The sequence below is a fragment of the Psammomys obesus genome, unplaced genomic scaffold (assembly GCF_907164565.1).
Source record: "Psammomys obesus unplaced genomic scaffold, mPsaObe1.curated_primary_1811, whole genome shotgun sequence".
Lineage (NCBI taxonomy): Eukaryota > Metazoa > Chordata > Mammalia > Rodentia > Muridae > Psammomys > Psammomys obesus.
In genome coordinates this window covers 20400048-20415141 of record NW_026596069.1, presented here as the reverse complement: position 1 = coordinate 20415141, position 15094 = coordinate 20400048, and the positions used below count along the sequence as shown (strand labels likewise).

The 15094-nt window shown below is 47.0% G+C and overlaps 1 protein-coding gene across 3 annotated transcripts in view; it reads right to left on the bottom strand.

Annotated features, from left to right (window-relative positions):
* Kctd1 (potassium channel tetramerization domain containing 1) overlaps positions 1–15094 on the bottom strand; it is a 187744-nt gene that overhangs the window by 43655 nt on the left and 128995 nt on the right. For all 3 annotated transcript variants that reach the window (XM_055625781.1, XM_055625782.1, XM_055625780.1), the window contains exon 2: positions 510–688. In XM_055625781.1, coding sequence (XP_055481756.1) covers positions 510–688 — 179 coding nt within the window. The remainder of the gene's footprint in view (positions 1–509; positions 689–15094) is intronic.

Below are 15094 nucleotides of genomic sequence, written 5' to 3'. Positions count from 1 at the left end.
TGTGTGTGTGTGTGTGTGTGTGTGTGTGTGTGTGTGTGTGTGTGTGTATGCCAGCCTATTCACACCACAATATACATGTGAAACTTAAGAGTACAACCCTCTGGATTCTCTCCTTCCACCTTGACATGGGTTTGCACTCAGGCCATTAGGTCTGCTCTGAGCCATTTCACCCTGTCCCCCACCATTTTTAATTTTGATGTAGGATCTCACTCATAGTCCTGGCTAGCCCTGAAATCATTATATATCCCCAGCTTGCCTTGAATTCATGATCCTTCTCCCTTAGTTCCTGAATGATGGAATTACATGCATATACCTGTCCTCAGAAAGTGACATTTGGACATACACTCCATGTCCCAACTTGTGTAAACCACATAACCATGGCCCTGAGCTCTACAGATCATGTCCTGCACTTGGCATTGACCAGGCCACACTGTTCATCTGATGAAGGAAAACCAGACAAGCACATGAAACACTGTACTTCTGGGCATGACATCCGATTTTGCAGTTACCTTGACTCGGGGTATTTGGTGAGGGTGGCCAGGCTGCTGGTGTACATGTGGCCGCCCACGTCGATGTGGACGGGTGCATTGGATTTGGTGAGCTGCGCCGGGGTTGGGATGCCTTGGTTGCTCAGTGGCGATGCAGGGGATCTGGTGATCAGGGGTCTTGACATGTTGGGCCGACTGTCCTACGGAGAGAGAAGCGCGTTTAGATACGGTTTCTGCAAGCAGGAAACGCAGGTCATGAGGAATGAGGGAGCACCAGTGGTAATCACTTGGTAATGGAATCTGGAAAATCAGCAGGTTCTCTCACTTTTGTAACGGCTGTAAGCAAAACAAACCCTGCAACAGAGAGAAAACGTCCTGTGCTCAAATCCAATTCTAATGACTCTGGGGCTTATTATACAAATGAATTTTCACTTTATGCAAATAACAAGTGGCTTGTGGAGAAATCCCATTCATTCCAAATGAAAAGATAATCAATGCTTAAAACAATATGCACCCAAATAAAATATGTGTGGTTTATACTTCTCTTTGAAAGCTTCCTCATTGCTATCCACAAGGAACTAAAGGAGATCTTAGCCGTGTGTGTTCTGTAAGACAGTTTCCTAAGGTTCTATTTTTTTTGAATCACAAAAGAGAGTGTTTCACAGTCCTAGCCATCAACTGTTCAAAGAGGCACCACAGGTTTGTCAGTCAATAGATTTTTAAAAAAATCAAAAGCCAGTTACTTGCTCCCCAGTTCTCTTCCCAGGAATCTGTGGCTCTGGGGTACTTCCAAACAAGAGAACCCTCAAGTGATAAAGTGTGCTTGTGGGTCATGGAAAGGCTTCTTGCGGTGCTCCTGACTGCCGAGGAGATCAGGCTTCCAAGGTGAGGATGAGGCGGAGGTAGCTGCTATGGTGTGTAGTCGCCACTGCAGAAGATGTGAACAAACAGGCCAGGATGTGGGCAGCAGGTGGCTGCAGCAAGAGCATGTTCGAAGAACTGCACTCCGAAGAACAGAAAAGATGCCAGGCATCCCAGGAGACAGCAAAAATGCTTAAACGGCAGGTGACTCCCAACCACAGGCAAGTCACGCCATGTTTACGGCACTCACGAGGGCCAGCTACTTAGAGTCATCAGCTTGATGATTCAGTTGATGATCAATTGAGAAACAAACCAAAAGAGCTTTCTGTGAGACTGACCACACACACACACACACACACACACACACCCTCAAATCTGTAATTTAGCCAGAGACTGTTTCCAAACACGCTCTCGACGCGCACCAAAAATAGGGATGGACATGCTAAGAGGATTCTGAAAAATGTCGCTGGTGGAGAGTACAGAAGGAAAGCTGTTCAGTGCTGTTTTTAAAGCGCAACGTGAAAAGTCATAAATTTGCAAAATGTCATAGGTTTCTTGACCCTGGGACAGCTGGAGGAGACCTCTTGGCTTAAGCGTTAACACAAGTCCAAGGAGGTGGTGACTGGGCATGCTTTCCCACGAAGCCACTATGAACAGGGGAGGTGATGGGCCCTTGCACGAACCGTTTACCATCTGTGTGGTGCTCTTCTGCATGGCACATGAAACACAGCCCAGAAACTGTCACTTAAAAAAGGTTCATTTTTCAGCTCCTAAATCGCGTGGCAAATTCATGGGTATTCACTAGAGTATTTGTTCCTGTAGTTTTCAATAATGCAAAATAGAAATTAAGAACACAAAAGGGCGCTTTGGAACACACAATGAAAAGGAGCTGAAGGGGTTATGAGGCAGGGGAAAACGAAACAAAATCACAGATGGTAGACCATATTAAGGTTAAAGAGTGACAGAAAACCTACTTTAGCCTTAAGAAGGGATCGAGGGCTGTGGAGATGCAGTAAATAAGACGCTAGCCCTGTAAGTATGAGGAATGGAGTTAGAATTCATATACAGCCTGGCCCACAGCCTGAGTCTGTGATCCCAGGGTTCCCACCGCCCAGTGAGAAGGAGAAGCTGGAGCCTGCCTGAGAGATTCACAGTGAGCTAGCCTGGTGTACCCCACCATCAACAAAGGAGTGGTCCTAGGTAGCATTACTATCTTTCTGATAAAAATGCCATGACCAAAGCAGGTTGGGGAAGAAAGGGGGGTTATTAGGCTTACATTTCCACATCATAGTCCATCACTGAAGGATGTGAGGGCAGGAACTCAAAACAGGTCAGGCACCTGGAGGCAGGAGCTGATGAGGAGGCCATGGAGGGGTGCAGCTTACTGGCTGGCTCCCCATGGCTTTTCAACCTGCTTTCTTATAGAACCCAGAACCACCAGCCCACAAAGGGCAGAGCACCGGCCACCCATTCATTACTAATTGAGAAAATGTACTACAGGCGCGCCTACAATCCAGTCTTATGGGGACAGTCTCTCAGTTTCTGTTCCCTCCTCTCAGATGACTCTAAGCTTATGTCAAATTGACATAAAGCAGCCAGCACAATTGACCCCTTGTCATCTTGACACACAAACACATCACTATTAAGCCCTTTCCTGTGTGTCCCCAAGGGCACACACATTAACATTGATATCACAAGTCATACAAATTTAAACACTCACAAAAATCATTTTCTTTTAAAATCCAAGGTTTTTAATTAAAAACATAAATGTTTTAAAAATCCAAGGTTTTAAACTGTGGGTTTCTGGTTTTTTTTGTTTTGTTTTGTTTTGTTTGTTTGTTTTGTTTTGTTTTGTTTTAAGGCCAATACCTTTTTATTTCAAGAATAAAGAACCAGAGCACAGTCACAATCAAAGCAAAAACAAACTCCAGCAGTGTCAATAATTCAATGTCCGATGTCTGGGATCCACCCATGATCTTCTGAGCTCTTCCCAAGGGCTTGGGTCATTGCTCTGGCTTCGCCCATTATAACACACACGGCCTGTATGGCTGGCTCCACTCCACTGCTCCTGCTGTTTTGGGTGGTCATTGCATGCTACGGTCAGCTCCAAAATGCTGGGGTTCCGTGCCGTGACTGGGCTGCACATTCACCAACCAATAGCCTCTCCCGGGCGCTCCTCAGGGACTCCAACAGTGCCCAAGCCTCAGCTGCTCTCCATGGCCCTCATGCCTTCAAACGCAGCACCACCTGGACTCTTACACTACCAAGTTCAGCTGCCAGCACAAGCCACAGCTTTAGCCACCTCTGGAACAGGTTCTGTGTGCTGATCCTGAGAAAACACTTTCCCGAAGACTTCAATGATGTTAGGCTCTTCTTAATCCCAGGTGGTCCTTCAGTCCCAGTTGGTCGGCATCCATTGTCCCATCCAAGCAAAGGTTTCGATTTAGTGGTGCTGGTCTCTTGTTAATCTCAGCCAATTCTTCAGGTCCAGCCGAATAGATAAGCAAAGATTCTTCACACAAATGGCCTGGCAGCGTCTTTGCTTCCCTCTGAAGCTTCACAAGCCGGGCCTCCATCGTCTACAAGGCTCTCAACATTATCTTCCAAGCTCCTTCAGAACAGCCTACTGAGCTCTGAACACTCAATGACTTCTCTAGTCTAAAAGTCGCAAAGCCTTTCCACGATCCTCCCCAAAACAACACGGTCAGGTCTGTCACAGCAATAGCCCACTATCCTGGTACCAATTTCTGTGTTAGTTAGGGTTGCTATTGCTACAATGAAACAGTATGACTAAAAGCAAGTTGAGAAGGAAAGGGTTTATTTGCCTTAGGTTTCCACATTGCGGCCCACCACTGAAGGAAGTCATGGCAGGAACCTGGAAGCAGGAACTGATGCAGAGGCCATGGAGAGGTGCTTTCTTATAGAACCCAGGACCACAGCCTAGGGCCCCGCCCACAGTGGACACTCCCACTTCAATCACTAATTAAGGAAATACCTTAAAGACGTGCCTCCAGCCCAATGCTATGGAAGCATTTTCTCAACTGAGGTTCCCTCCTCTCCTATCCCTGTGGCCAGCACAGGGTCCCTTCAAACAAGGTTGAAGGTAGAGGATTAGGCCCCAGATTGCCCTCTGATTTCCACATGTATGCTGTGACTTGTATGTGCACACATTCACACAGACTCACACGCGAAGGTTTCACACCCACACTTACACAGCACACCTATACCAATAGGAAACCACTTTTAGGAAATACCCATGTGGCTTCCTATTAGAAAGTGATTTCCTGATCCCCGCCCCCACACGCACACGCTCACATACCTCAGCCTATCACAGCGCTGCACCGTCGGTAATAGCTTTTCAATTGGACACATTCTATATCCCGCCTGAGGGTGCTTGGGTGGAAACGAACAGATTTGCAGGGTTAATACTGTAGTTAGACTGTGACCTCATTCGGCACAGCTCTAACACTGCAGAAGCGAAAATTCAAAGCATAACTGATTGGCTAAGGATCCCAGGCTTCTCCGGATACCTGTCATTTACACTGTGAATCACAAATGTATGGCTGCTGCTAAATTTAAAATGAAGCCAGCACTTCTTCAGGTGGACACGGAGTGGGAGCGGGGCTCAGCCATAAATGGTTAAAGATTAGGACTGGTCTCTGACCCTTCCTGGGGTTCCTCCTAGACTCCTGCCCAGTCCCAGTTCAATCAGCTCTTTTAAATTGTTTCCTTTTGTTTCTCTATGCAGGTGCATGTGTATGCGGATACATGCAGAAGCCACAGGTCACCTGGGCCGCCATCTTGTTTCTTGAGACAAGATCTCTCATGCATGTGGAACTTGTCGGGTGGGCTGTGCCAGCTAGGCAGTGAGCCCCAGGGCTCCTCCTGTCTCAGCTTCCCTGGCACCGGGTTCACAATTGTGAGCCGCCCCCACAAGTGGCTTTTTCCCCCAAAAGCTCTGGGAGTTGAAAGTCAGGTCCTCAGGCTTGCGAGGCACGTCCTTTACTAACAGAGCCATGTCCCCAGCCACCAGGAAGATCCAGGCAGAAGTGGCCAGGGATGCGCTTTCTCTTCATGTAGACGCTGAGCACGCAGACAGAACTACGGTTGCCCGCCATGGAATGGCTGTCTCCCCTGAAGCCTGAAGATGAAGTCCCGGTCCAGGGTGGCGCAGTGGAGAGGCACAGGGAACCTCGCTCATGCTGAGGCCTGCGATCTGCCACCCTCTGCCTCTTTGTCTCTGGATTGCACGTTACACGGGCAAATGAATTTTTGTGCAAGCTGTAATTTCTGTCACTAGTCCTGACAGAGAACCTTTCCCATCACACAGCAGCCTCCCTCTGAGGCAGGCTGTCCTTGGGAGACCGGGGCCTGTCAGGCTAAGGTGCTGCAGACACACCATTATCCTTCTTCAGTGCTGCTTTCCATCTGGATCTCTGGGTGATCATTCACCTGCCAGTCCCGGAGTCCGTACATGTCTGTCGATATTATTGCTACAGACAGGAAAACCACAGTCTCGTACTGGAATGAGTACAGAGGACTTAGATGCAGAGTTGCTTTCCTGAGGAACCAGCACCGAAGCATGTTTTGAAAGTTGGTCTCTCTCTCTCTCCCTCTCTCTCTCTCTCTCTCTCTCTCTCTCTCTGTCTCTCTGTCTCTCTCTCTCTCACACACACACACACACAAACACACACAATGTTTCTAATAATTCCTTTCTGGAGCTGCTCCCATCCTAAGCTATGCAGTTATTGTTCTGTCCTCCTGTGGCCTATCACCCCTTCCTCCCTTGATATTAATTAACATCTCCTAAGTGCTGGGGATGATTACCACGTGCTGAACAACACAGTGAAGGAGAAAGGCTAGCCCCAGGCTGTGGGTCCCCAGGAGACATCAGCAAATGACTGTGGTCAGGGAACAAGAAGGCCGGATCACAGGGCAGCTTCAGGAGACTCACTTAACCTTGGCGTGGGCTTGGGAGGGATGATGGGAAGGTCCAGAAGGCATAAGCTGAGACAGTGGATAAGACACTGACAAGCACTGAGATGCTAACAAGAGTGCTCCAAAGAACCTCACCAAAGTTCCAAAGAGGGAAGGCTACATGCTAGAATTTAGAATGTCAGTACAGCAGAGGTTTTAGCCACTCACTTGACTCATCCCTCAAAACGGCTCAATAAAGCATCCTTATGCCTATAAGTGAGGAAGAGGAAGGGGCAGGGAGCTAACAGTTTGCTCTCTGAACATCGTGAAACTGTCTGTAGCAGTGTTGCTCGCTGTGGCACCTGATGGCCACAGCTGGCTGCCTGAGCATCCAAACTGTGTCCACTGTCATGGAAAAAAATGGATATTTAATTTATTGGTTTCTGTAGGGAGTAGAGTTTCTGTAGCTCAGGCTGTCCTTGAACTCCTGATCTTTCAGCCTCAGCCTGAGAATGCTAGTATTACAGGTGTGTGTCACCATGCCTAGCTTCTGAATTGTTAATTTTAATGCACTTGAATTCGCTTGAATGTTAATTTAAATAGCCACCCTGGACACTGGCTATCATCTTGGGCAATAGAATAAAACATGCTTGACTTTTCCTTACTACTTTGGAAGAGCAACTCATGGCCAATCTGCAGCTGTCTTCTGTAGGCTGAGAAGCAGGGCTGTGTTTCCTGCTTGTCCTGCTTGTGCATTGTGCTTTTGTTTGGCGCTGCTTGGTTGGCGTTTGTTTGTTTTTTGATTTTGAGACCAGGTCCTAATATGTAGCCCAGCATGCCCTTGGAACTCAAAATCTTCCAAGCAGGGGAATTTTTTAACTGAAGCCAGCAGCACAGAGCCCTACCATACATTCATTTTCCTCATTCTTTCCAACAGCAATTCTGTCCTCTTTATTGGCATTATGACAAAAAGGAAAAGAAAAAAGAAAAAGAAAAAGAAAAGAAAAGCCACGTGATGAGGAAAGATGACAGACGAATGGGGCCTTCTGGATAGGGCAGATGGCCATCAGATACCCGAGAGCACATGCTGTGTGTCTGTCCGTGAGGGGCTACAGGCAGACAGGCCGGATGCATCTGTAAAGATAGAGGTCAGAACACTGGCGGGCTCCGGAGGCCATCCTCTGGGAGAACAGGGGAAAGCCTTCGGAGAGCCAGAAAGTTCTGTGTTCGTTTGGGTGTCGCACAGGCACACCTAAGATATACGCACACTCAAAATTTTGCTTTTCATACTAAACTCCAGGTAAATCCACCAAATTAAGCCAAAAATAATCTCAAACAAACAAACAAAAACCAACCCTACTCTACTCAAAACACTCCTGATCAGATACTTAAATTTCAGTGAAATGTGGCCTAAAAAAAAGTGACAACAGATGAAACAGTCAACAAAGACTGGAGAGCTCAGTGGTAGGGCACTAGTCTACCTAGTGAGAGGCCTTGGGGTCCAACACTAACAGTGGGGGGGGGTGTGGGGAGGGAGTTAAAGGTGTTTATTCTTTCCTTTCACAGACTTTGCTAAATCTAACTGAAATACTCTGGCACGTAGCCGCCCCGAGGGATTTTATTTCTAATTCTGCCTTTGCCCATATCTGGCCCACACAGATTTTCCAGGCATGTCAATCGGTTTATCTCTACATTAACATCTCCCAGCTGCTTCCCTTTGCTGCCTCTCTGTAGCTTAATCATCCATCTCACCTACCCAGCACTGGTTTGGGGGGGGGGGGAATAGAACCCTTCAAGGGATTTCACTTCAGGCATCTTCCCAGAGAAGCTAATGAAAAATTTGTCTCCTCAGCCTAACCTGGCTGTGTGCTGTTCAAACAGGAGCCCCTCGGGCGCTGCCTCGAACAAATGCGATCAAGTTTAAGCTGAAAGTTTTAATGACTCTATCTGTTAAGAATGCATGCCCCTGTCATGTCAGGCTCACTTTCAAGTTGGACTCTATCAGCTCTTTCACTGGGGAAAGAACCAGGCGATACCTCTAGAAAGGCATGTGAAGAAAAAATACATTATTTTATATTTTATAGTGCACAATGAGAGGAGGAAAGAGATCTGATACAGATTAGACCCTTTCCCCCAGTTTCAACTAAGATGCATGAACCAACCCCTATTTCTCTGTCTCTCCTTCCCTGCTTGCCTCCCTTCCTCCCTCTCCGCCAACAGCTACCCACACACACCTAACCCCCGACCAACTGAACACACACACACACTCCCTCCCCTGCCTAACCTCTATATCCTGTGGGTGGAATACTCAGGGAAAGCAGCATTCTGATACCCTTACTTCAGACATCCTGACAGACATTTGTAGCATGCTAAGTATAACACAATGGCTCCTCGGCAGGAATCTGCTCCGAGGGATGGAACTCTGTGGCTGACTTGGGCGTGTTCTTTCAAGAATGACACAACTCGACTGGCCTCTGCGTGATTCTTGTTAAAGTCATCACTTTGCCAGCATTGTTCCTTAGCCCTGTAGCAAGCTTCTCAAACACTGTCCAGGCACCGAAGGAAGCCTCCTGTTTCTCATTCTCTCCAGCCCTGTGACTATGCATTTCTCACGTGCTAAGCTCTGCTTTCTATTGACTTTAAATGAAGAACAGAATAAGCGTGAGCCCAGAGAAACAAAAAACTCCTTACTGATCATTACATAGGATTTTCAAAAAGGGTCAACAAGCACCAGACTGCTTCAAATTTGATGACTACTACATTTTTAATCTACTTAGAGGACAGTTTCCATCAATCTCAACCATCTGGAAGACAGTGAGGAAGGAGTTCTCAAAAAGCCGAGCATCCAAATTTCATGTCAAAACTTCCACTTACTTAACTCACAGGCTCTTGTAAGTTCATAGAGCCATTTTACTATTTTTTTTAAGTGTGTGTGTGTGTGCGTGTGTGTGTGTGTGTGTGTGTGTGTGTGTGTGTGTGTGTGTGTGTGTAAGCATGCACGTGAGCATAGCACCTGTGGAGGCCAGAAGAGGGATTCTGGTCCCCTGGAGCTGAAGTTACAGGTGATGTGGGTGTGAGGAAGCGAGCTTGGCTCTCCTCCAAGAGCAGTCTGCACTCTCAGCCACTGACAATGTCTCCAGCCCTGCACCGAGCCTGCTTAGCCTGTTGTCCCACACTGTAACAATCTCAGTATTGCTTTTGTAGCTTGTTACCAGAACCACCCCACATTCACCAGAAATCAAACCGCAGACTAGTGCAGGCTAGAAAGTGAAAAGTATAGTTAAAACATAGTTCCATCCCCATATTGTAATAAATCGTGTTCTTTTTAAGTAGGGGTCATCTTCAAAAGTTCATGTGTCTGGCAAAGTTTCTTATATGGGGTATATTTAGTGTGAAGAGAAAGAACCTATGCGTCTGGAATGGGAGGACCTGGGTTAGCCTCAGCCCTGTGCTTGTCACGATCCTGGAGAAATTCCCAGACCATCTGCTTCTAGCTGCCTCTCTAAGATCAACAGAGATAAACCTTCCGACCTTTGAGAGAGGCAGAGATGGCAGGAGAAGCTGCGAATAGTAAGTAGCCCATGCCAGTAATTCCTGCACTGGGAAGGCTGAAGGAGGAGGACTGCCTCAGCTGAAGGCTAATGCGGGGTACACAGTGAGCTCTAGGGCACACTTGACTACCGAATTGTCCATGTGTGCGAGAGAGAGAGAGAGAGAGAGAGAGAGAGAGAGAGAGAGAGAAAGAGAGAGAGAGGAAGAAGAAGGAGCTGGGGGTGTAGCTCAGTGCTCGGCTAACACATGTAAGGCCCGTGTCACTCCCTGTCGCTGTATAAGCTGGGTGTGGTGGTACATGCCTAGAATCCAGCACTCAGAAGCTAGAGGCAGGAGGATCTGGAGTTCAAGGTCATCATCAGCTACACGGCCAGACTGGGCTTCATGAGACCATGTCTCAAAACAGTGAGGCATGACAGAGGCTGAGAGAGTGCTCCTGGAGGGGCACAGTGAGCACGCTGCCCAGAGAAGGGACAAACAGCAGTCACAGCACCTTCTGCCTCTGGAACTGCACACCCAGAGGGTCAAAGGAAGGCACACTGGGCATCCACCAATGTCTTCCTCATCACTGCAGAACAGCCCTTTACACAGCGTTTACCCAATGAATATGGCAAACCGTAACCCAGATGCCTGGAGCCTTCTGCAGACCTAGCAGAAGGTATAGGAAATGTGCTAACATCTCCAGGCAAAAGGACTGCAGTGTGGCGCTTCGGGCTGTAGAGGAAGAGGAAACAGGCCAGAGCACACCTACCTTGGTGACAGACAGAGCGCACCCTGGACAAAGTGCAGAAAACTGGGGGAGAACGAGGCCGGCCCTACCGCTGAACTGTTTCTTCTCGGAATAAAAATCTGAGTTCCATGGAAAGAAATACACGAAGAATAAGGTGTGCTTCAAAGTTCTTTTGAAATGGCCTCTAACCCTACACGGGTGTGCAGGCCCTTCCTAACTTGAAGCCGACTTGATCTTCTGGGACTGGCCAGGATGAGGGTCACCGCTGCCCCTGTATTGCATGCAGCACACAGGCCCTCTCGCAGATGTGAGGTAAAGGCCCCCCACGTGCCCTTTTTCCCCCTCTTTTTCTTCTTTGGAATAATGAAATACACATCTGCAGAGCTCCATTATTAGATGAGTATGCCGGCATCAGGAAAAGAATGCCCATGTTTTTCTTTTTTCCAAAAGGAAAATGAACTTGAGGAAAAAAAACCAAAAAAACCGATGGAATTTTGTTAAGTAATTTTAAAATTGGGTTGATTTGTGATATATTTAAAATACAGTGTTTTTAAATGTAGAGCTCTACCCTGTATGTTAATTTTTTTTTTTTTTTTTTTTTTTTTACAAATACAAATGTAGTATTAAAGTGGCAGAGTGAGCCTGGGATAATAATTTTAGAGAAAAAGGCTGTCTGTCTATCTGTTGGTTTAAAGAATATGAACAAAAAACCCCCGAAAATTATTGCATCAAACCATTAGGAGTTTGGAAGTAGGTGGTAATGTTACAAGCTTTTAAAAAAGTGTATGCGCGTACATGTCCACGAATGGGGACACGTGTGCATGGAAGCCAGAGACAGGTTGTCCTTCCTCAGTCCTCACCTTAGGTTTTTTTTTCAGAAAGTTTTCCACAGGCTTAAAACCCACCAAGTAGGCTAGACCGAGCCCCGCCCCGTCCCACCTCTCCAGCCTTGAGGCTGCAAAGTGAATAGCCCTGGATTCTTAAAAAAAGGGTTTCCAGGGATTAAACTCAGGCCTAGAGCTTGGATGGTACTCACTACACTGCCTGAGGTATCTGTTGGCCTCTTAAAAATTAATACTACGAGAAAATAAACAGTTATCACTTTTGAAGTATTTTTTTAAATCCTATTTTGAAAAGAGTAAAAAAAATCAAGATGCTATTGCTCGATGACATCAGTTGGGAAGGCTGTCAGTGGCTGCCGCGGCCTGCCTCTACAACAGAGATTTTGACAATGTAGAAGGAAGTGGAAGATGGAACTCAGAAATGGAACTAACTTCGGGAAACTGCTTCCTCCCCTTTCTTTTCTTGCCAGAGAGGAAATGTGCAGAGCAGAAAATCAAACAGGCCTCAGGTCATGGTAAGCTCATAACACAGGGCCCTATTTAGTTTGATCCTGAAGGCCAGAGGCAAAAGCCCATGGCGCCTACACTTGAGGCCAATCTGGCTGTCTGTTCCCTCTTCCCAGATGCCTGCCTTCCAGGCTCTAAGTCTCAGGAAGGGCAGAATGATTCAGGCCGAGGGTCAGACAAAATCTCCCATGATCCTGGGAGGGGTCAGGGCTCTGCAAGTCTCAGAGGGACCATATGAGTGGCAAAAAGGGTTTGGCTATGACACAGAGTCTTAACAGAGGGCCTTCTAGGCTGAAACCAGAAACCTCTGTGAGATGTTAAGCATTATCACCATTTCACAGAGAAGGAAGTTGACTCTGGGGTCAAGTGGCTTAGCCTGTAATTACCTAGTAATGAATTTACCATGCTAGTTTACATGATGCCCTTTGTGTAGTGAGATAAGGTTGCCACTCTCCTATGACCCGTGTGCTCAGGCTTTCCCAGAAGGGGTGAATTTGCCATTTGTACCATCCACATTCTTCCCACTGGTCTGTCTAGGGAGGGCTGTAGCAAGTTCAAGGACCGTTACTGGTCACAAAGGAGGCAGGAGCCTGCTGTTCCTGGCGGTGGGCCTCCCGTTCCTCCAGAGTCTCTGTTTACCCCATCACAGGAAAGTGGTACTCTATTTGCCCCGGTTCCTGGTTCTGTGGGCCATACCTGCCTCTAAATGGATACCGATATGACTACTTACTGACTGCCCATATGGACCCATAAAAATCCCTTGTCCAGGGAAGGGGAGGGGTCTCAGTTGACAAAGTATCTGCCTTGAAAGCTTGGGGACTATGAGCTATTCTCTAGAACCCACATAAAACCTGGGCTCCTAGTCAGGGTCTGCACTGCCAGCACTGAGGAGAAATAGGCAAATAGACTGCCCCCCTCCCAGGGCCCACTGGTCAGCCATCTTGTCTTAGCATACCTGGCAAATTCCAAGCCAGTGAGAGACCCTGTCTCAAAAAACAAGGCAGGTAACACCACACAAATATGTCTTCTCAAAGGAGGTGGATGGCATTTCTGAGTGTGATAACCTAAGTTGCCCTCTCCCTACACACACACACACACACACTCCCTTGCCCAGTAGAGTTATCAAAAGCTAAATGCATTTCCTCAAACGCTGAGTTACTAAGAACCCCTGCTAGATTTTGAAATGCTCAGTTGCCTGCCCTATCTGTATTAAAAGAATAAAAATTTAGATACACAAATTCATGTTTTCATTAAAAGCTGGTTGGCTCGTTCATTTCGAAAATGCTCACTGGCTACTGAGTTTGGCACCAGGCTAAGGCACTGCGGCTGTTAACAGCTGGGGGAGTTGAGAGTTTGCTTGATCAATGGCTACATGCTCATAAATTCTTGGTGACAAGAGATGCCTATAAATATAAAACCCTTTTTTAAATCGTCATGCTTTAAATCAGGTGTGTCCAACTCTCAGACATAGCGCTGTCATCACCAAATGTGTCTGTCCACATTCATTGCTATGCTGGGACGCATGAGGCCCGTGGCCCACAGCTAGACCTGCCTGCTATGAGGGCTACTTCTCAGTGCCCTTACCTGAGTCCCTTTGAAGGCAAACGAGACTGTGGTGCAGAGAATACACTTTGCTTGGTTCCATAAATCTAGGGCATATCATTTTTAAAATACAGCATACCTATATTTAGAATTTCCACATCACAAGAATGTTCTCACTTTGACCCAATTGTTTTCTTGGTTGCTGTGTTCTGTTGTGTGCGTGTGTGTGTGCAGGTGCAAGAGTATGCAAGTGTGTGTGTCTGCAGGGGCAGCAGTATACATTGTGTTTTTATTCAGGTGCATGGGCATGCAGGTGTGTGTGTAGGTCAGAAGGCAACTTTGGGTGTCGCCCTCAGGAATGCCATCTACCTCCTTTGAGACAGGGGCTCTCCTGGGCCTGAAGATCACCAGTTCTGTTAGACTGGCAGGCCAGTGAGTCTTCAGGATTCTCTGGAATGACAAGCATGTGCCACCACGCCTAAACCTCCTCCTGCATGTTCTGGGGGATAGAACTTAGGGCCTCATGCCTGTAGGAAAGCACTTAGCCAAGTGAGCTACTGCCCCGGTGCCCAGCTACCTTGGAAACAGGAAGCCTAGTTGGTGCCTCTGATGGCGCAGGTGTTGATACATAGATTCCTACACTCAGATCTGTGTTTTCCAAGGACACAGTGAAGAAGCAGCTAATCTTCAGTCTAAGCCATGCCACCAGTGCATATGGCCTTGGACAATCACTCTGTCTCTTTCTTTAGTTTCCCCTTTATAACACATACATTTGGTTAGAGCAGATGGTCCACGATGCTCTTTCCAGTTCTGAATTTTCACTACTCTATGATCTTAAAAAAAAAAAAAATACAAACCTTTGAAACTCAAACATCTTAAGAAAGCTTGCAGTTTAGGAGGTCAGAATGGGAGTTTTAAATTCCTTTGCAAGAATAAAGAATTGGCAATCAAATGAAAGGCACTCCCAAAATAGCACAAGCAGAAAAAGAAGCCAAGTCAGAGAGAGTGCTCAGCAACCACACTGATTTCTCCAGCTGATGGGGAAGATTAGGTTTTAATCACTATTACTTTGTACTTGCTTTCACTTGCAGGTGGAGCAGCTAAGAAAACACTGTGCTTGGCTGTAGAATGCCCACTTTGGAAAGTCTTTTCCTGAGCAGCCTCGTATTGGAGTGTTGTTTGTATGGATGAGAGCTCAGCACTTGGGAAGCTGAGGCAGGAGGATTATGTGTTGGGAGACAGGGCTGGGATACATAGTGAAAATCTGTCTCAGACAAATAGAACATGGAGCAATTTGTATGCTTGTGCGGGTGGTGTATGTATATGTACACACGTGTGCTGAAGCTACAGTGATATCAGGTGTCCTCACAGATTGTTCTCCAGCTGAGAGTTTGAAACAAGGTCTCTCCCTGATCACTGATCTGGTCACTGAGTCCCAGGAGTCCTTCTATCTGTGACTCCCTAGGACTGAGGTCAGAGGTGTATGCCACCATTCCTAGCTTCTACATAGAGCCTGGGGATTAGAATTCTGGTTCATGTGCTCATGTGGCAAGCAGTTTACTGAGTGAACCATCTCCCCAGGGCCAAGGGGGTCTTAAAGGAGCTTGCCTGAAATTCTTTAACAGAAAAAGTCTGCTTTAGCAATATGAAGCATA